At 46.1% G+C, this 22,925-nt stretch overlaps 1 protein-coding gene across 2 annotated transcripts in view; it reads right to left on the bottom strand.

Annotated features, from left to right (window-relative positions):
- Positions 1 to 22,445, bottom strand: part of LOC121166277 (zinc finger protein 512) — a 32,701-nt gene extending 10,256 nt beyond the window's left edge. The window contains exons 1-9 of one of the 2 annotated variants that reach the window (XM_040995401.1): positions 22,366 to 22,445; positions 21,781 to 21,839; positions 5,499 to 5,683; positions 4,763 to 4,858; positions 4,378 to 4,461; positions 3,321 to 3,445; positions 2,900 to 2,986; positions 2,398 to 2,496; positions 1,004 to 1,171 (exon numbers count right to left, since the gene is read on the bottom strand). In XM_040995401.1, coding sequence (XP_040851335.1) covers positions 1,004 to 1,171; positions 2,398 to 2,496; positions 2,900 to 2,986; positions 3,321 to 3,445; positions 4,378 to 4,461; positions 4,763 to 4,858; positions 5,499 to 5,683; positions 21,781 to 21,839; positions 22,366 to 22,395 — 933 coding nt within the window. In that variant the 5' untranslated portion in view covers positions 22,396 to 22,445. The remainder of the gene's footprint in view (positions 1 to 1,003; positions 1,172 to 2,397; positions 2,497 to 2,899; positions 2,987 to 3,320; positions 3,446 to 4,377; positions 4,462 to 4,762; positions 4,859 to 5,498; positions 5,684 to 21,780; positions 21,840 to 22,365) is intronic. The other variant, XM_040995402.1, reaches the window with a different exon arrangement.
- Between the last annotated feature and the right edge of the window lie 480 nt (positions 22,446 to 22,925).

Genomic DNA, 22,925 nt, shown 5'->3' with positions numbered 1-22,925 from the left:
TGCTGCAATCACAGGTGGCACATTACATACAGCCACGGGGTGAAAGTGCCGACACAAGGCATTTTGAAAAGGGACAGAATTTTTCTCTCCTTTTTTTTTCAAGATTTATTTACTTTTTATTGGAAAGACAGATATACAGAAAGAAGGAGGGGCAGAAAGGAAGATCTTTCGTCTGATGGTACACTTCCCAAGTGGTCACAACAACTAGAGCTGAGCCAATCCGAAGCCAGGAGCCAGGAGCTTCTTCCAGGTCTTCCACACAGGTGCAGGGTCCCAAGTCTTTGGGCCATCCTCGACTGCTTTCCCAGGCCGCAAGCAGGGAGCTAGATGGGAAGCATGGCTACTGGTATTAGAACTGTCATGCATATAGGATTCCTGCGTGTTCAAGGTGAGGACTTTAGCCATTAGGCTATCGTGCCAGACCCTTTTCTCTGTCTTAATGGTAGTAGTAGTTACCTGACCATATACATGTATCAAAACTCAATATTGAACATTGAAAAGACAAATACAAATGCATGCACATAACACTTTAACAAAAATGATTATTAAAAAAAAAAACAACACACACACAAATAGGACAGGAAGGCTAGAAAATATAATCGGGATGGTGAAGTGGGGAATGGAATTGATGAACCAGTTAGACAGATTCAAACAAAATTTTTAGCTAAAGGGGAAGCTTTTGGTTTTAAAGAGTTTACTTCTCCATGGATATACTTTGAACTTTGACTTTTATAACCTAATAACATTCAAAAGGGAGAAATCAAGTAAAGAACAAGGAAAAGAGAAGCAAAGCATTTGAAGATTTAAAGGGGATATACATGTCAAAATGCTGCACAGTGGCCCATAAATATGTACAACTATTGTGATGAAGGATTTTTTTTTTTTTTTAAAAAGAGAGGAGGGTACAGGCAAGGAACCAAAAATACCTGGTCTGGCAGAGGGGTGAGCACTCACCATGAATGCAGCCCCACACACAGTCTAGGAAGGAGCAGGCAGTACTCACGGGCCCGTGCTCTGACCTCAGGTGATACGCCAGGCCAGCCTTCGATCTGTACGGCTTTGCACAGTGGTGACATTTCAGGGTCATCTTCTCCAGTTCTGCAGCCCCTTTGCCGCATTTTCTGACATGGTACAGATACCCCATGATGCTGGTGAAGCTACTGGAGCAACTCTGAACACAGAAAAGGAAGCCTTTAGAATCTTACATTTTTTGGCTTCTTCTGTAATTTAAAAAAAAATTTTTTTTAAATATTTTTCTTCTCTTTATTTATCTGAAAGGCACACAGAAAGCAAAGGAGCGAGAGGGAGAGAGAGAGACCAAGACCTTCCACATGCTGCTCACTCTCTGAAAGGCCAACATGGCCAGGGCCGCACCAGGCCAAACAAGAAACCTGGAACTTCCTTCAGCTCTCACACATGGGTGAAGGGTACAAGCTCTCGGGTCACCTCCTCCCAGGCACAGGAGGGAGCTGGGGTGTTAAGTAAAGCAGCTGAGATTCAAACCAGTGCCCATGTGGGATGCTGCTGTTGCAGGCAGCTTAACCCATCATACCACAACGCCAGCATCTCTTTTTTCTTGTTGTCTTCTAAAGATTTTCTTATTTACTTATTTGAAAGGCAGAATGACAGCGACAGAGAAAGAGCGCAACCATCTGCTGGGTCACTCCCCAGATGGCGGCAACAGCTGAGGCTTTTCCAAGCCAAAACCAGGAACGTGGAATTTTATCCAAGTCTCTCATGAGGGTGACAAGGGCCTGGGCACTTAGACGGTCTTCCACTGCTTTCTCATAGACACTGGGGCAGGGAGCTGAATTAGAAGCAAAGTAGCTGGGACTCGAATCAACACTCTGATTTGGGATGTCAGAATCAAAAGTGGTGACTTAACGTAATGCAATACAATGCTGGCTCCGTGATAATACAAATTTCTAGTCTGCCACAAAATACCACCACAAAATACAAAAAGACCTTGTGATATCACAAGACCCTCTCTAACATTTCCCATTGGTGCAACCCTTTCTTATTCCTGGCTGTCCTGTCTATGACTAAATATGATATTCTATCAGTGTGGTTAGCATTTGATTAACTACCCTGTGTAAAGGACTTCTCTTTGGTCTGTGATCCAGCCCTAGCCCACTATTAAATACCCAGCAACATCAACAGTGAGGTTACTGGGAACCTCTTCATCACACCAAAGAGAGTGAGGCAAGGAAACCTCACTGAACTAAAGACAATTAAATTTTTGGAGTTGATAAAATTAAAAACCATTAATGTATTTGAGACACCTGAAAAACCAGGAGCCACTTTTATGCCATTAAGACAGCATAAAAGTAGGAGTTCCCACAGGGAAAAAAAGGAGAAATGAAACACTAAAGCCATCGGCCTGTATTTTGCTCTTACCTCGCGCATGCACCTGAGCTTCCCCAGTCTCTTCAGAACTGTTCGGAGCCGTTCCCTTTCACTTGGCTCATCTATTTCATCACCAGCTTTCAAAATGGGCTAGAAATCAAGAGAAGAAAACAGGAAGGTGACTCATGGAAAAGAGACACACTGGGAAGAAATCATGAAGAATTAAGGACTACAATAACAATTAAGCTGATGCCCAAAAAAGTTCAAGGCAGCTGACTGTTGGCTCTCCTCAATTTCTCCAGAACAGGCAAAAGTGAAAACAATGGAAGTAAGAGTTTTGAGTCTCCACTTCCCAGGATATAAACCTTTAGGACTAACAAAACCTACTGATCCACCACAAAGGTTTCCTGGTGTAGGTCTTCTATCAAAGGGATCTTCTTCCTCACATAGGCCCCAGGTCCCAGAGCCTAAGCCATCTGCACCAAGCTATCATACTCACCTAAATAGACACCCAACACCACAAAGGCTCATAAACAACAAAAGATATTCTCACCAAGCTATTATGATTTGCCATGACGTGATACTTCATGCCTGCCAGTGAACGCAGTTGTTTCCCACAATGATGACAAGTAAACATTTCCTAAAAGAAAGCAACATTCTGCTCAAGGTTGAGCCATATATCAGAGAAGCAGAATACCTATACCTGCCAAGGAATGGCCTGGGCACTCAGTATGTATCACTTCTCCATCAACCTCTCATGGGCTACATGGATCATTGTATCTTTCTTCACCATTTCTCAAATGAGGACACTGAAGTCCAACACAGAAAATTCAATGTCACAGATAGTGGGAGGCAAAGTGAGAACTCACGCCTGAGACTTTTGCATTCAAGCCTATTTCCCTATAGCACCATGCTGCCATTTACCCACTATAACCCAACAGAACAGGGATGTGAAATTCCACAAAACATCTAACCTGTTTACAGTTCTCCATGTGTTTCTTTAAACCCTCTATAGTCTTCCTCCCAACCGCCTGGCAGGTAGGACAAGAGACGCTGCCTTTATCCACAATTTCCAAGTACCACTGCTCTTCCAAACTGCCTACAAAGGAGAGAAGGGAACACTCAGTCATCTGCAGCATCCTCCAAGAACAAAAGTAAAATCCTACAACTTTAAAACGATTAGAGAAAAGGTTTGTTCTTTCCTGGTAAGCAATCATGAAGAGATTTTACTGTGGGTAACTTCTAAAAGTGTTTTTTTTTCCCCTCAGATAAGATATTTCTGAGATTCCTACTCATTTCCTCTGGAGAACCAGTCCAAAGTTCAGTAGTTATAAAGAACAGGCCAGGGAATGACACTGTAGCATAGCAAGGTAAGCTCTACCTGCAGCGCCAGCACCCCATACAGGCACTAGTTCAAGTTCCAGTTGCTCTACTTCTGATCCAGCTCCCTGCTAATGTGCCTGGGAAGGCAGCAAAAGATGGCCCAAGTGCTTGGGCCCTTGCACCTACAAGGGAGACCCAGAAGAAGTTCCTGGCTTCTGGTTTTAGACTAAATGGTCCACTATTGGGACCATTTAGGGAGTGAGCCAGTGGACAAAAGATCTCTCTTTCTGTTTCTTTTTCTTTCTATATTATAACTCTTAAAAAAAAAAAGAAACAAAGAAACAAAAGAAAAAAGGACAGCACTTTTTACAGAGCATGTAATAACAGGATATATAACAGCCAGTTTGCTAAATGTTCCTTAAGTATATAACACCATGCTAAAAGTTTTTTTTTTATCTCACTTAATTGTCTCTGTAACTCTGACTGCCTCTGTTATCCCTATGTATAGGCAGGAAAATGGATCTTGCAAAAATTTAAAAATTCGAGGCAGGTCAGAAAGTTAACAAAGAGCCAAAATTGAAACAAATGTCTGCCTGACCTCTAAACTCAGGCCTCCTTGAAGAATTCTCTAGGACTTCATTCCTTCTAGGCAACAGCAAGTCCCAGCCGGAGAATGACATCCCACCAGGTATCCAACAAAGAGCATACCTGCTGCATAAACTGGCGGCTCCTTCCGAATGCGACGAGGCTGAGGTTTGGGACTAGGCTGAGTTTTTGGCCGCTGCTTCCTCCCTAGTTCAAGACAGAAACTTGAAGCCCAACAGATCACCTCTGCTAACCCCACTCTGGTGCCACAATCTCCTTCCTCCCCTTTTTCTCAATACCTGCTACCCCACTCCCTGCACCGACTCCTGTGAGTCTTGAATGTTCACAGTGTAAAACAAGGTGGAAACAAGGCATTCTCTGCCTCCTCCAGGTCCTGAGGGCTCGGAGCCTCTCAAGGGCTCTCCCCGAAGCCTCTCTCCCCTTCCTCATCCAAGAATAAAGCCCAGTCACCCACTGGCAAAAACAAACAGCAAAGTTACTCCCTTACCATAAAGCTTATGCTTCTTCTGCGGAAACTCCCGATAGTCGTCATCTTCCTCCTGCCTGGGTTTCCTTTTCCCTTTGGTTGCTACAGCACCTGACCCTGAAATACCATAAGGAAAAGAGAGTAGGTCCACTCTGTAAATGAACCTCGGGTCTCCCTTTAAAACAGTATTCATGGCAAAAGCAGATGGCAGCCAGGGAGCACAGGCTTTCTTTCCAGAACCGTGTGACATTTGCAGGGGAGCAGATGCCAATGGCTCACTGGCTGCCTTACCCTTCCCACTGTCTTTTGGATTGTTCCCCAACGTACAAATAAAAAGGTCCTTTGAATAATAGGCCTTGTTTGAGCCTGAGCTTGACTTGAAGATAACACTAAAGCAGAGCAGCTCAAGAGAGAGGTCTACCTAAGACCTTTGACATAGTGACCATCTAGAATATTCTATCCTGAACAATCCTTGCACTGGCACTAAATCCTCCAACAGAAGGCCAAACCAGAGGAACTGGAAAGAAGTTCAGAGGCTTTGAAACAGAAAGACTGAAGCTAACGACCCCTGAGGAGAAAGAGCAACAGAATTTTATTCATTCAAGAAATTCACTAAATGTGACACCCAAATGCTTTCAAATTTTTAAATACAATCACAAATGGAAGCTTATGTGGCAATTATTCCATCTTGAGCCACTTGGACCAGTTACTTCCGGCTTTAGAGAACACACTTGTGGAATGCGATGGACACTGATACCTTCAACGTGAGCAGCAGCAGTCGCTTTGATCCTTCTCATCTTCATCCAGTAAGTGGATTTTCGGAATGAGGCTGGAAAATCACTCACTGGTTCACAGGAAGAGGCAGATGAAGAGCCACTTAAGGAGTCATCATGAGGGATAGTGTACTGGAAACTGTTGTCCTTTATGGAGCACTGAGTCCTGCTACGAACACAACACAAAAGATATACGGCACAAGTGTGAGTCAGGAGTAAAATGGTCTATCCAGTCTGCCACAAGACGATAACCAAGTTGGTTAGCTATGTAAAAAACTAAGAAATCTTACATAAAAACAGAAAGTAGATTGTAATCTCAATTACAGTGGCTGATCTATCCCAACATATGGTTAATACTCTTTCATTATAATCAGAAAAAGTAAGCAATGCATATACAAATGATTACTTTGTAGATGAGATACAAAGCCCTTAGATTTATCTGAGAAAAGCCAGGAGGCAAAGTAAGAGGGTGTTCTGCCACAGTTCCGAAGTCTGTAGATCTGTACCCAAGTGTGCCCAATCATTCCCATCGCTCTGTTAAAGGAACAGTAACTAAAAGGTATCCCTGGGATCACAGAGGGAAAGAATAGTTTGCAGGACCAAATCCTACCATCTTCCTTCTCCCTCGCTTTATCCCTTAACCCTGACGCCCTGTCTTCTACAGGTAATAAAATACTTAAACTTCACAGCTGGAGGAAGGGTGCTCTTTTGCCTAAGGTAAGCTGGTCAGAGAATTCTGGTATGTCGTTAGGTTCAAGCTGCCACATCTGAGACCAGTGGGTGTGTCAAATAACAAATATTACCAAGTGACTACAAAGAACCACACGTTCTGCTTGGCTTAAGATGCAGTAAAGCAGAATCCCCAGCACTTCCCATGCCCAGCTACATATCTGCTTTACATTCGGAGTTTACCAGGATTACTGTGGCTGCTGAGCTTAACATGCTCCACACTGCAGAATAAACAAAGGGAGAAGAGACAACTTGTTGCCATGGCAGACAAGAAATGAGGTGGGCTGTCTGTAACATTTTGTAGCAGAGAGGTGAAGTTTTGTAGTAGAGAAGACAAGTTCCCAGAGCGAAGTTAATACTCTCAGAAGTAGATATTACTCTGCTCAGAACTACAAATGGAAGTTGGCTTGTAAGACAGGGCGCTGGAAGTAACAGTGGTGACCAGCTTAAGAAAACACATAGATTGGGCCCAGACACAGTAGCTAATGGCTAAAGTCCTCGCCTTGATTGCACCAGGATCCCATATGGGTACCTGTTCTAATCCTACGCGCCCCGCTTCCCACCCAGTTCCCTGCTTGTGGCCTGGGAAAACAGTACATCCTAAAGTCTTGAGACCCAGCACCGAGGTGAGAGAACAGGAAGAGGCTCCTGGCTGCTGGCTTCGGATCAGTGCAGCACCAGCCATTGCTGCTGCTTAGGGAGCCAATCAACGACCAGATCTTCCTCTCCGTCTCTCCTCCTCTCAGTATATCTGACTTTCCAATTAAAATAAATAAACCTTAAAAAAGAGAGAGAGAGAGAGAGAAAGAAAACACATAAACTGAACTTGGCTCAACGGCTCAACTGGTTAATCCTCTACTTGTAAGTGCCAGGATCCTATAGGGGGCTGGTTCATGTCCTGGTTGCTCCACTTCCCATCTAGCTCCCTGCTTCTAGCTTGGGGAAGCAGCAGAGAATGGTCCAAAGCCTTGGGATCCTGCACCATGTGGGAGATCAGGAAGAAAATCCTGGCTCCTGGCTTCAGATTGCCTCAGCTTTGGCTGTTGCAGCCAGTTGAGGAGTGAACCAGCAGATGAAGATCTTTCTACTTCTCTCTGCCTTCCCAGTAAAAATAATTAAAAAAAAAAGAAGGGGGAAAAAACACACACACACAAACTGTGGTAGATGCCTACAATGGAATACCAGTTAGCTGCTGAAGTGACAAACCAATTCTACCCTTGATGCCATAAACATAACTAAAAACCATACTACTAAATCGAATCATAAACGAGACAGGCTCACTAGTACAATGCTATTTCAGCACATTAAAAACAAATGCATGTGGAAAACTGTGTTATGTTAAAAGGATTTATAAATTTCTTTTTTAAAAAAGATTTGTTTATTTTTATTACAAAGATATATAGAGAGGAGGAGAGATAAACAGGAAGATCTTCCATCCGATGATTCACTCCCCAAGTGACCACAATGGCTGGTGCTGTGCCGATCCAGGGCCAGGAGCTAGGAACTTGCTCCAGGTCTCCCACACAGGAGCAGGATCCCAAAGCATTGGGCCGTCCTCAACTGCCTTCCCAGTCCACAAGCAGGGAGCTGGATGGGAAGTGGAACAGCCAGGATTAGAACCGGCGCCCATATGGGATCTGGCGCGTTCAAGGCGAGGACCTTGGCTGCTAGGCCATGCTGCCGGGACCAGGATTTATAAATTTCTAAGGACAAACATCACATCTGTTAACACGGCTTCCTCTGAGAGGGAAGGGATGGTTTGGGAATGCAACAAACATAGTGGAGACGGATGGTGTCAGTAAGCCACAAAAAGTGAAGAATGACCTTTGGCTCTCTACATGAGGTCTGGTACCAACCTAATACAGAGAAATCCTGGCTCTGGCATGGTACACAAGGTCACCACAGACCATCCCTACTGCTGATAATAACTACAAAACTGGGACTCTAAGAAGCAAACAAGCGGATTGTGTAGGGGCAGTCCTGGGGAACGACACCTGTGGGGTGAGTTTCCCATTTGTGTTTTTGTGGCTTAGCAATGAGTGGATTCCTCTTGCAGAGCAGCATGGGCAGCTGAGACTGCAATACAAATCCCATCTTCTTGTCAAACAGGAAAAGATGTTTCTGTGGGCCAGAGTGTGGTAGAATGTGAAGGCATCCCAGGGAGGAGACTGGGAAAGAAGGAAAATTGTATAATGCCTGGCAAAGACTTTCAGGAAAGACTTTAAAAACAAATAAAATCTGAATAGCCAAAGCTCAGAGAACTGAAACATAATTAGAAACATGATTAGAATATCCCTTGAGTTACGTGCTGGACAACCCAAATTATCACAGCAAAGACAAAAAGAACACAAAAATAATCAAGCTTTCGAAACAGTGCCCTAAAAAAGCAAGACATAATTCACACTCCAAACTTAAGTGGCTGTCTCCTAAAACAACATCAGCAACATTCACAAAAGTAAGAAAACCCCAAATCTACATCAATAATATTTACAGTGCTGAGGTTAACTTACAAAAGTATGCAACATACAAAGAAGCAGAGAAATGTGAGCAATTCTGAAAGGACCAGATAATGAACAGACATCAAAAACAAGACGAGCTACATGTTGGAATTATCAAACCCTTTAAACAGTAAAATACATATAAAAGAAAGTATACATGGCACCTGCATTGTGTGACATGGTGGGAAGAGCCGCTGCCTGAGGTGCCACTGTCCCCAAAGGGCCCCAGCTCATGTCCCAGCTGCTCCAGTTCTGTTCCAGCTCCCTACTTACATCCTGGGAAAAGCAGCAGACGGTGGCTCTAATGTTTGGGCCCCTGCCACCCACACGGGCGACCAGATTACGCTCCTGGATCCTGGCTTCAGCCTTGTTCAGCTGGCCATTGCAGCCATCTGGAGAATAAACCAGCAGATGAAATTTCATTGTCCCTCACCTCCCATACCCTGCCACCTGGTAAACTCTTGACTTTAAAATAAACATATCTTTAAAGGGAAAAAAAAAAAGGAAACACAAACGAAATGAAGAAAAAGGTAAAACTTATCAGCAAAGAAGCAGAAACCATAAAAAAAAAACTAAATGAGACTTCAGAACTCAAAAATATTATCTGAAATAAAGTTCAGCAGTAGGGCCAATAGGAGGACCCACCACAACGACTCAATTAGCTAATCCTCCCCCTTCAAGCGCCAGAATCCCATATGGGCACCAGGTCATGTCCTAGCTGTTCCGTTCCCCATCCAGCACCCAACCTATGGACTAAGAAAGCAGTAGAGGATGGCCCAAACCTTGGGACTCTGTACCCATGTGGGAGAACCAGAAGAAACTACAGACTCCTGGCTTTGAATTGGCTTTACTCTGGCCATTATGGCCACATGGGGAATGAACCGCAGAAGGAAGATCTTTGTCTCTCCTTTTCTTTGTAAATCTTACTTTCCAACAAAAATAAATGAATCTTTAAAAAAAAAAGTTCAATAGCAGAATGGAGATAACAAAACAAAAACACCCCACAATGTCATGTGCTGAAGGGGATGAGCCATGTCGGGTGGAGACGGAAGTGATGAGTACCAAGTAAAAAGTACCTGTTCCACTGCCCCTGGAAAACCAGGCAGCAGAACCTCCTTCCACCATGTTATCTCCATTGCGTGAGCAGTAAGCCCCAGTAAATGTTATCTGAATTGTGTGTTGGTCTTCTGTCAGTTTCTACTTGCACCTGAGCCGAAGAACCTAGGGTTGGCAACATACCTGGCAACTCTGGTGGGACCAGATCAGTGAGAGGACTGATGGACACCTGCACCTTTGCTTCAGGGTCTCTGCAACAGGTGAGCTCTCCTCTGCTCTCCCAGCACCCCCATCCCTCCCACTCAGGGGTTCTCTCTCCTCCTTGCTTAGCTCCATCTTGTTCCCCTCTTACTCCTCTGGTTTTTTTTTTTTTTTTTTTTTTTCTTGCTTGGTTACAGTTTTATTTTTGTTTTTCCAGTTTGAGCAATCTTTACAGATCCCAACATGGGACAGGTTCAAATGACGCATGTGGGATGGTATGAGCAGCTTACCACATCCACGACAGCTCCTAATCCCTCTGGCCAGTGTTAGATGAGATAGGCCTCTCATCCCCAGTCTCTGGCAGAACTGAGTAGAACTGACTGACTCCAGGAACTGCAATTTTTGGTCTTGGTTTAATCCTTTCTGAGAACTCCTTCCAGCCCTCATCTCTTTATTCTATAGTCTCGCCTCCCCAGGACATCAACTCACACCTCTGCATCAGCAGCGGGCGGGTGGGACCTGCCTCCACCGTGCAGATTCAAAGGGTTCCTGCACAACAATTCCATACTGCGAAGGAGTCCACAGGGGCATCTTTGTGGTCTGTCCTCCTTTGAGCAAGCCTTTTCCCTCTCTGATCTCTTGTGTGTCTTTCCTCCCTGCTGCTTGCACCTGCAGGTGGATAAGAACCAGTAGCACTTGCATTTTCACAGGGCCACCCCTGGTTGCAGATATTACACCCAGCCTTTGAACCTTTCACAATAGATCACAATCTCCACTAAAAGACCGGTGTGGAAAATACCCCAAGTGTCCTCAGGGACTCTCTCCTGGGATTCATTTTAAGCAACTGGGAAAATTTTATGTTGATAGCTTAAAAAGGAAAACTACTTCTTCTTTTTTAAAATACTGTTTGGCCTTTACACAAGCTAAATGATCAGGAGACAGAGCCCAGGAATGAGTCACTAAATTGTAACAGTATTCTTCAATTGGATATGTTTTGCGAATATGAAGGAGAACGGGTGAGAGCCTCTATGTTCAGGCTTCATGCTCTATCAGGAACCCAGGCTTCATGACTGCTGTGGAGTCTCCATGACCAGCATTTATTTCTCAGCCACCCTGGCATACAGACTCTAACTCCAACCTTGTTGCGGACCCTAGATTCTCAACCAAACCTCATGGGTTCCTACCCCTCATACTCAATGGCATCACAGATGTTAACCCCACCATCCTCCTAACCAATGCTCCAAGTTTAAGACAAAGGGTGGACTATCCATAAAAAGACAATAATCCATAAAAACAAAGACCTTAAAAGAAATTCAACTCCTGGGCCTGGTGCCGTGGCCTAGCAGCTAAAGTCCTCACCTTGAACGCACCAGGATCCCATATGGGTGCCGGTTTATATTCCGGCAGCTCCACTTTCCATCCAGCTCCTGCTTGTGGCCTGGGAAAGCAATCAAGGACGGCCCACAGCTTTGGGACCCTGCACCCGCATGGGAGACCCGGAAGAGGATCTGGGCTCCTAACTTCGGATCGGTGCAGCACCGGCCACTGTGGTCACTTGGGGAGTGAACCATTGGATGGAAGATATTTCTGTGTCTCCTCCTCTCTGTATACATCTGACTTTGCAATAAAAATAAATAAATCTTAAAAAAAAAATTCAACTCCTGCTCCAGAAATATATGGAACATGGGTTACAGCTGGTCAATATCTAGGCAACAACCTGCTTTCCCCAGTCAAGAAGTCAGACAAGAAGTGTCAAACTGGGCCTGGAGCAGTGTTCCAGCCACTAAAGACCTCGCCTTGAACATGCTGGGATCCCGTATGGGTACCAGTTCCTATCCCAATAGCCCCACTTCCCATCCAGCTACCTGCTATTGGCCTGGAAAAGCAATTGAGGATGGCCCAAAGCCTTGGGACCCTGCTCCTGCGTGGGAGACTGGAGGAGGTTCCAGGCTCCTGGTTTTGGATTGGCTCAGCATTGGCCATCGCGGTCACCTGGGGAGTGAATCAATGGATGGAAGATCTTCCTCTCTGTCTCTCCTCTCTGTATATCTTTGTACTGTGGCATAGTAGATTAAGCCTCCTCCTGTGGTGCCAGCATCCCATATGGTCACTAGTTTTTTTAAGATTTTTTTTTTAATTGCAAAATCAGATATATATAGAGAGAAGAGGAAAGACAGAGAGAAATACCTTCCATCTGAAGAGTCACTCCCCAAGTGAGCCGCAACGGCCGGTGCTGTGCCAATCTGAAACCAGGAGCTAAGAATTTTCTCCAGGTCCTCCATGCGGGTGCAGGGTCCCAAGGCTTTGGGCCATTCTCGACTGCCTTTCCAAGCCACAAGCAGGGAGCTGGATGGGAAGTGGGGCTGCTGGAATACAAACCGGCACCCATATGGGATCCTGGTGCGTTTGAGGTGAGGATTTTAGCCACTAGGCCATGGCGCCAGGCCCATGGTCACTAGTTTTGAGTCCCAGCTGCTAAAGTTGAAATCCAACTCATCACTAATATGCCTGGAAAAGCAGTGGAAGATAGTCCACATTCACGGGCCCATGGACCCATGTGTGATACCCAGAAGCTCCATGTACCTGGTTTCAGACCGGCCCGATTTCAGACCTTTTGACTATTTGGGAGTGAAGAATGGGGTGTTACAGTTTTCTCTCTCTTTCCACCATCCCTCTGTAAACTTGGTTCAACCTCAGGGCCTGGATGGAGAGAACATCCAGGAGCCTGGCAGCTGCTAGGGGCCTGGCTGCTAGGAGCACCTAAGCCAGGTCAGGCTAAATGCTTGGGTCCTGGCCATAGCTACCACTCCCATGCAGTGAACAAGTCCTGGGCTTGCCTGGGCTTGCCCGGGCCCAGAGGATTTCTCTTTTCATGATAAGTACACTGGGAGGGGAATCCCTTGGGAGAAAGGCAGGCCCTGGCTTCACCCACTGCCACCATTGTGCAGTAGGAGAGACTTAGGGGAGTGTGACCTTGGGTCCTGGGTAGAAAGGACTTCCAGCAGCATGGCGGCTGCTGGGAGCACCCAAGCCAGGTCAGACTCAATGCTTGGGGCCCTGGCCACAGCCACTGCTGACGTAGTGAGCGAGTCTGGAGTTTGGGGCAGCCGGTGCGTCTACTGGTGCCTGGCTCTACCCGCTATCCATCCAATGGTGAGCTCTGGGCTCTTGGGAGTTGTGGAATTGCTGCCTAGGTACATCCATGAATGAGGCCACTGTGTGTGTTGGTGAGGAATCAATATGATGAACTCCCAATGGCAGGATCACTTTACTTGAAGGTAAGCAAGGATGCTGAGACCTGGTGGGAGAGGCTGAATGATCTGTATGGGTCAGACTGATACACCAGCCTACATGTGAGTCCTGTGTAGGACTTGTTACCACTGAACAATGCTGACCACCACACGCCAGTCCATGCTAAAGCTAGGGCTGGGGGCTGTCTAGCAGGGCTAGATCCTAGTACCTGACAGAATGACGGCAGGGGACAGGTCACATTAGGCAGGGCCATGACACTAACCAGCACACAAGAGAACCAGGTCTGGGGATAGATTCTGTGGGGAATGTGTGGGCCCAATTCTGTGGAAATACAAGTCCCACTGGTTAGCTCAAGAGTTGGGGTGGTGATGGGCTGAGCTAGGTATGACCATGGAACCTGCCATTACTCATGGGTACAGGGATTGAGAACAGTCTGGGCAGATCCAAGCTGCAGCACCTGCATGTGCATCCTAAAACAAGGTGTGGGGCAGGCCGGGCCACAATGTTCACCAGCTCATACAAGGCCAAGATGGAAGGGCAGACTAACACCCACTGGCATGTATGAGATCTGGGTCTGGGAGTGGGTCAAAACTCTTACTGATGATCACATGGTCCAGGCCTGGGGTTGGGCAAGCTGGGCAAAGTAGCTCCAACTGTTGGCTAATGTGTGGGTTGGTTATGGAAGGGGGCAGACTGGGCAGGCAAGCCTTAACTCACCAGCAAGAACAGAAATCACTGAAGCACAGGTCATGCAGAGTTAGGCTCTTATACCTACCAGTTTGCATGAGCCAGGGATGCCAGGCTATAGCATCTAAGGCAAAGGCCAAGACAGGTGAGGGGCTATGCCAAGCTGGGTCAGAACAATCACTGGCACACGCACAATCTATGGCTGGGAACAAGCCTGACTGGGGAGCTAGTTAGACACCCTGGCTGGGATGGGTTTCCCACTGGTGAGTGCAGGAGCCGGAGTGGGAGCTGTGTTCTGGTCTGGATATGGTTGCAGTATCCCTTGGCACAAGTGTGGATTGGGACTGGGAGCAGCAAACTGGGCTAGACTCCAGCACCAACTGGTGCTCTGGAGGACCAGGGTAGATGTAAAACGGACCAGGCTAGTTCTCTGACCCTACTGAGCCATATGTGAGCTGTGTCTGGATATGGACGAGCCTTGGCTAGGCTGAAACATCCAACAGTAAGAATCGGAATGGGTTGAAGGCCAGTCAGAAAAGGTCACTGTTCCTGCCAGGACAGGAGGTGAACTGAGTAGGGCTGGCTCATGGACCCACTGGTGTGCATGAGATCTGACATTATGAGAGATTCTGATGGAGGGCTTGGGAAATTCTGTCGGGACACAGTCCCTGCAGGTGAGCACAAGAACCACAATAGGGAACAGCCCAGACCAGGTCAGGGAATGGTATCCACCAGCATACATTTGGCATAGGTCAGGGGCAGACCAGGCTGAAGCAGTTCATATCACCCTCTGGCGAATCCGAGTACCAGAATGGAGTGTGGGTCAGGCTGAGTTCAATCACAGAACATATCAGTACACATTACAGCTGGGACTGGGTGCTGGCTGGGCTGGGCTAGGCTGTAACCCCCACCAGAGTGAGCAGGAATTGGAGGTGGGCTGGGCTGGGCCAGGCTACCACATCCACTGGCAAATGCCAAGGCGAGGTGAGCCATGCCAGACTGGGCTGCGGTACCCAATTAGCACACGAGACCCAGGCGGGGAACAGGCAGAGCTGGTAAGGGGAATGTGTAGGAGTCCCCCTGCTGCACCACCACTCCCACTGGAGAGTGTGAGTTGGGATGGGGACAGACCAAATTGGACAGAGCTACAATACCTGTGGTCCTCATGTGGGCTAGATCAGGGAAAATCCAGGCTCGGCTGACTGTTCCAACTGGTGCAAACAAATCAAAGTGGGTGAGGGCTGGTTGGGCTTTGCCAGAGTATCAACTGGCAGATACTGGTACTGGGGGTTAATTCTGTTAAGTTAAACTGCAGAACCACCTGGAGAGTGCATGATCTGGGAGTGGGAGTGGCCTAGGAGGGAAATAGTGGGCTCCTCCCTCTTGGGTTACCACTCCCACTGGAGAGCATAAAAATCAGGACTGGGGCAGACATGGCTGGACAGAACAGCACCCACCAGCATGTGTGTGGGCTGGATAGTGGGGCTGGTTGAGATAAACTAGGCTCCAATGCCCACTGACATGTATGAGAGCTGTATGGGATGTGGGACAGACTGGACTAATCTGCTGCACATACTGGCAAACCAAGACAGAGGGCGGGCCTCGTGGAGGTTACTGTGGGTTGTCCCAACTAGGCTGCAGCTCCCACTGGTTTATGTGAGGGCCGAGTGTGTGCTGGGCAGAATCAGGCTGGACTGCAACACCCATTGGTTCCAGTGGAAGACAGGGCTGGAAACAGAACTGACCCAGCAATTGCAACCACCAGCATATACATAAGCTGATTGGGGCGACTGTACCAGACCCTGTACTGGAATGCAAACACAAAAATCAGGTCTGGAATCACCTCAAATGAAGTTTCTTTGGGGATCCCTCCAACTGAACTGCTAATCTCAGAACCCCAACCATGAAGAGAATTGCAGGTTCCATGGTCTGACCATGGAGTGCAGGTGTCAAAGCTCAGCCTCCTGAGACTCAGACGAAGCAATGGACAGCATACCCACATGCACATGAAGGATTTGGCAGTCCATCGGAACCTGCAGAGGACATCTGGTACCACAACAGAGGATGAAGGACAGAACAAATTGATCAATTACCCCAGCCACATGTTGGCAGTGAAGTCTGGGCAACAGAGACTCTAAGGTGGTCTATGTCAGTCAGTGGATTCTAGAGAGATTTCATCGTGCTTGGAATGGCAAGATTGGCAGCAATTCAGAACTGTTGAACTATCAAAACCACTTGAGCAGTGCCCTCGGAGCATGCCCCACGTTGGGGACCCTGGGATGGGTGGGAGGCTGGGTGGGGCTTCTCCCTTTATCTCCCCCCTTATCCCCAGATACAGATAAAAAAAGAGAGAGAATGTGGAAACAATGTTCTTACCCACTTTCCTGTAGCCCTTGACCCTTTGTGCCCTAATCAAATATGTAAAGATTATAAAAATAAAATAATAATTTAAAAACTAAACCTTTAAAAAGAATTAAAGAGAAACCAAAGACTTCTGGTAAGCACACCACAATTAGAGGACTTACCTTATCTGATTTTGAGACTCTAAACATCAGAGAAACAGAAAATGGGAAGTTCAGAAACAGATACAAATATTGATTTATTTTTTAATTTTTCATTTGAAAAGCAGGGAAAATGTAAGAAATAGGCAGAGATCACTGGTTCACTCCCCAAATACCCACAAAGCCATGTGGGTGGCCCCCACGTGGGTGACTGTGACTCAACCACCTGCTGCCTGCCTCTCAGGCTCTGCTTAGGTAGGACACTGGGCCAGAAGGGAGCCAGGACAGTAACTCAGGAGTCCTTCCATATGGAATACAAGCACCACAAATGAGGTGCCAACTGCTACAGCAAATACCTAACCTGTTCAACTGATTTTGTAAAAAAAAAAAAAAAAAAAAATTCATTTATTTCTTTGAAAGTCAGAGTTACACACCAAGACAGAGAGTTTCCACTGGCTGGTTCACTTCCCAAATGGCTGCAACAGCCAGGATTGGCAGAGGCCCAAGGTCTTGGACCATCTTCTGCTGCTTTCCTAGGTACATTAGCAGGGAGCTGAACAAGAAATTTAGCAGCTGGGGCCGGGCACAACAGCCTAGTGGCTAAATCTTCACCTTGCATGCACCAGGATCCCATATGTGAGGGCACCAGCTCATGTCCCAGCTGTTCCATTTCTCCTCCGGCTCCCTGTTTTTGGTTTGGGAAAGCAACAGAAGATGGCCCAAAGCTTTATGACCCTGCTTCCACACTGAAGAGGTTCCTGGCTTCAAATCAGCTCAGTTCTGGCCGCTGCAGCCACTTGGGGGAGTGAACCAGTGGACAAAAGATCTTTCTGTATCTTCTTCTTCTTTTTTTTTTTTTTATTAATTATATATCTCCCTTTCCAATGAGAATAAATCTTTGGAAAAAAATACAGCAATTGGGCCTGAATAGGCACTCACATATAACCCTAACCCTAAGCTTAATCCATGGTGCCACAACTCCAACCTCTCGACTGATTTTTTACAAAGCTGCCAAGGCACCTCAATCAGGAAAGGAAAGCCTTTTCAACAGCTGGATCTATAAATTAAACACACACTGAATTTTACCATACACCACTCTCTCTCAAAAAAAAAAAAACCTCTAAATAAATCACAGATCTAAATCTAAAACCTATAAAACTTCTAGAAAATAAGAAAAACAAAAAACAAAAAACCTTTACAATTAGAGGAGGCATTAAAAGCACAAAACACAAAAGGAAAAAGTGGTAAAATAGTTACCTTTGAAGGATAAATTAAACAGCTATCCTTTAAAAGATACTACTAAGGAGGCTGGCACTTTAACATAGTGGCACCAGTATCCCATATGCGTGCCAGTTCAAGTTCTGGCTGTTCCACTTCTACTTCAGCTCCTGTTAACGTATCTGGGAAAATAGTGGAAGACGGTCCAAGTGCTTGGACCCCTGCATCCACCTGGAGACCAGAAAGAAGCTCCTGACTCCTGGCTTCAAACTGGCATAATCCTGGCTGTTGTAGCCTACCGTGGAGTGACCCACCAGATGGAAGTTCTTTCTCTCTGTATTAAAAAAAAGAGTTTCTTTTTCTCTGTATTACTGTCTTTCAAATAAAAATTAGTAAATTAAAAAAAAAAAAAACACACACAACAAACTACTAAGAAGTTGAAAAGCAGAGCCAGCACTGTGGTATAGCATATAAAACTGCCGCATGCAGAATCAGCATGCCATATGGGTACCAGCTCATGCCCCAGCTGCTCCACTTCCCATCCAGTTCTCTGTTAATGGCCTGGGTAAAGCAGTGGATGATGGCCCAAGGTTTTGAACCCCTACCACCAATGTGAGAGACCCAGAGAAAAACTTGCAGTTCCTGACTTTAGACTGCCTCAATTTTACGAGCTATTATGGCCACTTGGGAGTAAGTTAGCAGATGGAAGAGTTATAAGAAAACAATACTTTTTAAATGGGTCAAAGGTAAAAAATACACATTTCAAAAATGAAGATACATAATGGTCAATACACACATAAGGAGATACTCAACATCATTAATGATAAGTTTATAAAAACTGACCATACATTCACTAAATCAGCTAAAATACACAGAATAAATCCACTTTGGAAAACAACTTCTTTAAAAATTAAACATAGCTGTACAATCCAACTAACCTAGGACAATAAATTCTATTTAGGTTTTATGAAGCAAAAACATTTGTCTTATTACAAAAGACCTGTAAATGAATGTTCATATCAGCCTTATTGTAACACTATAAAATTGAAAATAATCAAGGATAGCTAAACAAATTACAACATATTCATAACAGAATTCTACTCAGCATTAAAAATTACTCATCATCCCAAAATTAATACTCTAAATGAAAAAAATCATGCAAGAAAGAGAACACATGGTGTGATTCCTCTTACATCAAACCCGGAACAGGCAAACTGGTGTATAATGACAAAAAACAGGTTGGTTGCGCCTAGGGCAAGAATAGAGGAAAGAATGGACTATAAAAGGATAAAAAACATGGAAATGTTTGTCTTCTCTTTGTGGTAATGGATTCACAGGTGTATCCACTTGACAAAGCTGGTCACAGTGCACACTGTACATCGGTGCAGTCTAATATACTTTAATTACACCTCAATAAAGGCATACAAATTTTAATGGGAATTGGCAATTCTTTGGGGCTAAAACCCACCACCCAAACCATGGGAACAATTTCTCTAAGGGAAGACCCGATAGTACTAACAGACCTTGGTCAGGTTCCAGGTAACCCCTCTGCACAGGAGTTTCTTTACTATCAGGGAAGAACTCAGAGATACCAACAAGCAGAGAAAGAAATCAACAGGAATATAATTCACATGACTAACACCTTGGAGATGAAGCTCATGTCATCTAGAAATCCCTCCCAATAGAGCTTTCATTTATTTACTTTTAACATTTATTTTTGTTATTTGAAAGTCAGAACTACAAAGAGGAAGGCAGGGGGAGAAAGAGAGAGCGAGATTCCATCTGCTGGTTTACTCCCCAGATGGCTGCAGCAATCAGAGTTGAACAAGGACAAACTTAGGAGCCAGGAGTTTCTTGCAGGTCTCCTACTACTTGGGTCATCTTCTACTGCTTTCCTGGGCGTTTGGCAGGGAGCTGAATCAAAAAATGAGCTGAGACTCGTACAGATTCCCACATAGGATGACAGCACTGCTGGTGGCAGCTTTACCCACAACACAGCAATATGAGCTCCTCTGTTTTTTTTTTTTTAATTTTAAAATATTGTCCCTTCTTTAACTTTTAAAGGATTCAACAAAACCACTTATCAACTCATGACATACAACTATTCATTAGCAGGTTAATCACAAACTTTCCTTCCCAGTAATGTAACAAGAAAAAGTTGACTATCAGACTTTATAATGTGGAGTCATCCCTTTGATTACAGAGATAAAATGGAACTTCAGATTTCATTAGGAGATTTCAGTTCCTTCCAATGTCCTCTGTAAACTTCTCTAATTCTACCTAATCCTCTAGGTTCTCCATGGCTCCTTCCTCCTCTCTTTTCCAGTATCACATCCCACCACTGGTGTACACTGAGAAACAGTGCTTTAACCACTTTCTCTAGAAAATCTTGCAAATACATTCTACAGGAAAGCATCATACTTCCTTGTACTTTCCACAGCTCACGGTTCCCAACTCTCTATTTCAGACCAGCCCTGCCAAGGCCCAAGCCTGTTTATGTTTGTTCCGAATGTTGTTCCTCATTCAGAAAGTCCTAGTGACGTTAAGGACTCCAATCTCCACCAGGTTGCCAAAGCCAGAAATCCTCAACTTCCCTCACCTCGTACACGCTTAATTATCACCATCTATTGAAATATACTGGGAACAGCTCCGCAGGCTACACATTCTTCATTTTTCCTCTTAGGTTACTGTAATCATCTCAGAACCCTATTTCTACTACTCTCCCAAACCCATCCTTGATAATGCTGTCAGAGTGAACAGACACCAATATCTAGTTATGTCATTCCCTCATGTAAAACCCTCATGGGAGGCACCCTTGCTGTCCCTAGTCAGTGATCCTCAGTGCCGCAGGAGGCATTTGCCAGTGCCTCACCAAATGCCAACACCACGCTCCTGCTGCCCAGTCTCTAGAGCTCCACGTGACCCGACAGGTGCACACTGCCCCTTGTCCTTCTTAAACTGGTTGTGTTGCAAACCAAGGGTTCTCACAAGACACCAGCACCATGCTGTTTGGATTGTCCAACCTTCAGAATCATGTGCCAAATACACCTGTTTTCTTTATATATAAAGGTATTTCTAGAAGTTCTTGGAAAGATGTACTTAAAAATAAATCTGACAGTAAAAAACAGAACCCTCTAAATAAAGGGGGGAAGGGGAGAAAACAATTTTTTCCAGGAAAAAATCCCAACACTGTACCATACATGGTGCTTCATGATGTGGTCCCTGCTAATGTGGCTAAATGATCTTGCAAAATCACTTCATCCCCGATGCCAGTCACACAAAAAGACTACTTGATTAACTTCTTTCAGCTGCTCACACATTGTTCTGAAAAATCCTTTCTCTTGGTGAAATGCATCATTTCTTACTTCCCAGCTTCTGCTTAGGTGCAACTTGCTCAATCTGATTCCCTTTCCCCTTCCCAAAGATGCTATAAAACTCTCTGAAAGACATTGACACTGACACGGCACGCAGTAGGGGGCTTATCCCTCCCCCTCCTTTAGACAGCTTGTTCTGTTTTCACATCTGTATGCCCAACCTACTATACGCAGCTGGACACAGCAGACATTTCACAAACGTTATTTGAATGAATGAGTCCACCAGAATTTTCAGTTAATGAGCATCTTTTCTTTTTCATAATTAGCCCTGGAAAAAATTTACCGCAGTCAATATGCAAAATCATAAACCAAAATCGCAGTCAAGAAATTTGAAGATAAAAGGATTTCTTCTGGCCATTTTTTATTGTCCTTCCCAACTTCATCAACATATTTATGACCACAAACTGGAGGTCTGCATACAGGCAGGGCTGTTCCCGAGTCCTACCTTCCATTTTCATTATGATTCAGACATGTTTTCCTTCCTCCCCCACCACTGTTTAGACCTTCACTGTTCAATCCAGTAGCCAGTAGCCACAGGTGGCTACTTACAGTTAATTAAAATTCAATGAAAAATTCGGTTCCTCCCACCCCCGGCTGCACTGGCCACATTCTAAGGGCTCAAAAGCTACTGCGTGGTTGTCGATTTTGAAAGCCGGGGAGAGGACAGACACACCACACGGTCTTCGGTTCCCCTGGGGAAGCGCCGCTGACACAGTGATAAAAAGGACCTGCGAAAGCAGCCTCACTTACTTCTTGGCGCCCACGATCCTCGTGCTCCTCTGCTGCTTAAAGGATGTGGGTCCCGGAGTCTAGCAAGCCACAAGCACATCCGTGAGGGCCGGGCACGTCTGCACCTGCCGAGAGACGACGCCCCCACCTCCGCCACGCCCCCGCCCCGTGCCCAGCGGGGATGTACCGCTCTCCCGGGGCCACCCTCTCCACGGGCACAGAGTGCCGCCCCGAGCGGGGACACTGCCAGAGCCTCCCTCTTCCTCCATTCTCCAAGCCTCATCCCGGATGCAGGCTCTCAAAAAGGGGGGCGGGGGGCCGAGAGGAGCAGACAACGGACCTGGGCGGCCTCGGGGACACAACGGCGACAGAAACGAATGGCAATCTGTGGAGGGACTGAGTCCTAGGCCGTGGGGCCAGGCAGCAAGAAATGAGGGGGGGGGGCTGTTTGTCGATAAATAATGGGGGGTGGGTGGTTCTGACCTAGAAGGGTGGGGCCTGCGAGGGGTTCTGAGAAAACCAACTCGGAGCCTTATCAGAGACAAAAAAAGCGAGGGGCGGCGAGTGCCGGCTCTAACGCATCACGGTCAAACCAAAGAAACTCACGGCGGAGACTGCACCGAGTCTGGAAGACATCACTCCCTCTCCACGCCTAACTGTTTCACCCAAGGGCTCCGGCCAGACCAACGCCACTTCCGCTCTCCCTGCTTCTCCCGGATGTGGACTTGGCGCCGCCTAGTCCTGTTCCGACATCTACTTCCGCCTAGTGGCTTCCGAGGGGGGCTGCAGTCCGAATAGAGTCACGTGACAAGCCTCCCCCCCCCCGCCCCGTCCCCAGAGACTCCGCCCCCGGTGGTGGCCAGAGTGGGCTGAGGGCGGGGCAGAGGGCGGGGATTGGAGTCTTGACCTCCCCACCCCCTCTACTTTGCACCACACCTTGGGACCATCCCTTCTCTGCCCACCCCATGAGTGGTCTTGTAAAGGCACGTAAGATATCAATTATTGCCTCTTTATTGATCTTAAAGAAATGACAGGCCATTCTTGCTTTCCCTCCACACCAGGTAGAGAGAGTAGGAGCCCTCCCATGCTGAGGGTGCAGGAATGGGAACAGGAAAGGGCGGGTGAGTGGAACTTGAGACCATGAATAACAGGGTCCATCTATTCCC

The sequence above is a fragment of the Ochotona curzoniae genome, unplaced genomic scaffold (assembly GCF_017591425.1).
Source record: "Ochotona curzoniae isolate NIBS_2020 unplaced genomic scaffold, NIBS_Ocur_1.0 patch106, whole genome shotgun sequence".
Lineage (NCBI taxonomy): Eukaryota > Metazoa > Chordata > Mammalia > Lagomorpha > Ochotonidae > Ochotona > Ochotona curzoniae.
This window is presented reverse-complemented; position numbering and strand designations above follow the sequence as displayed.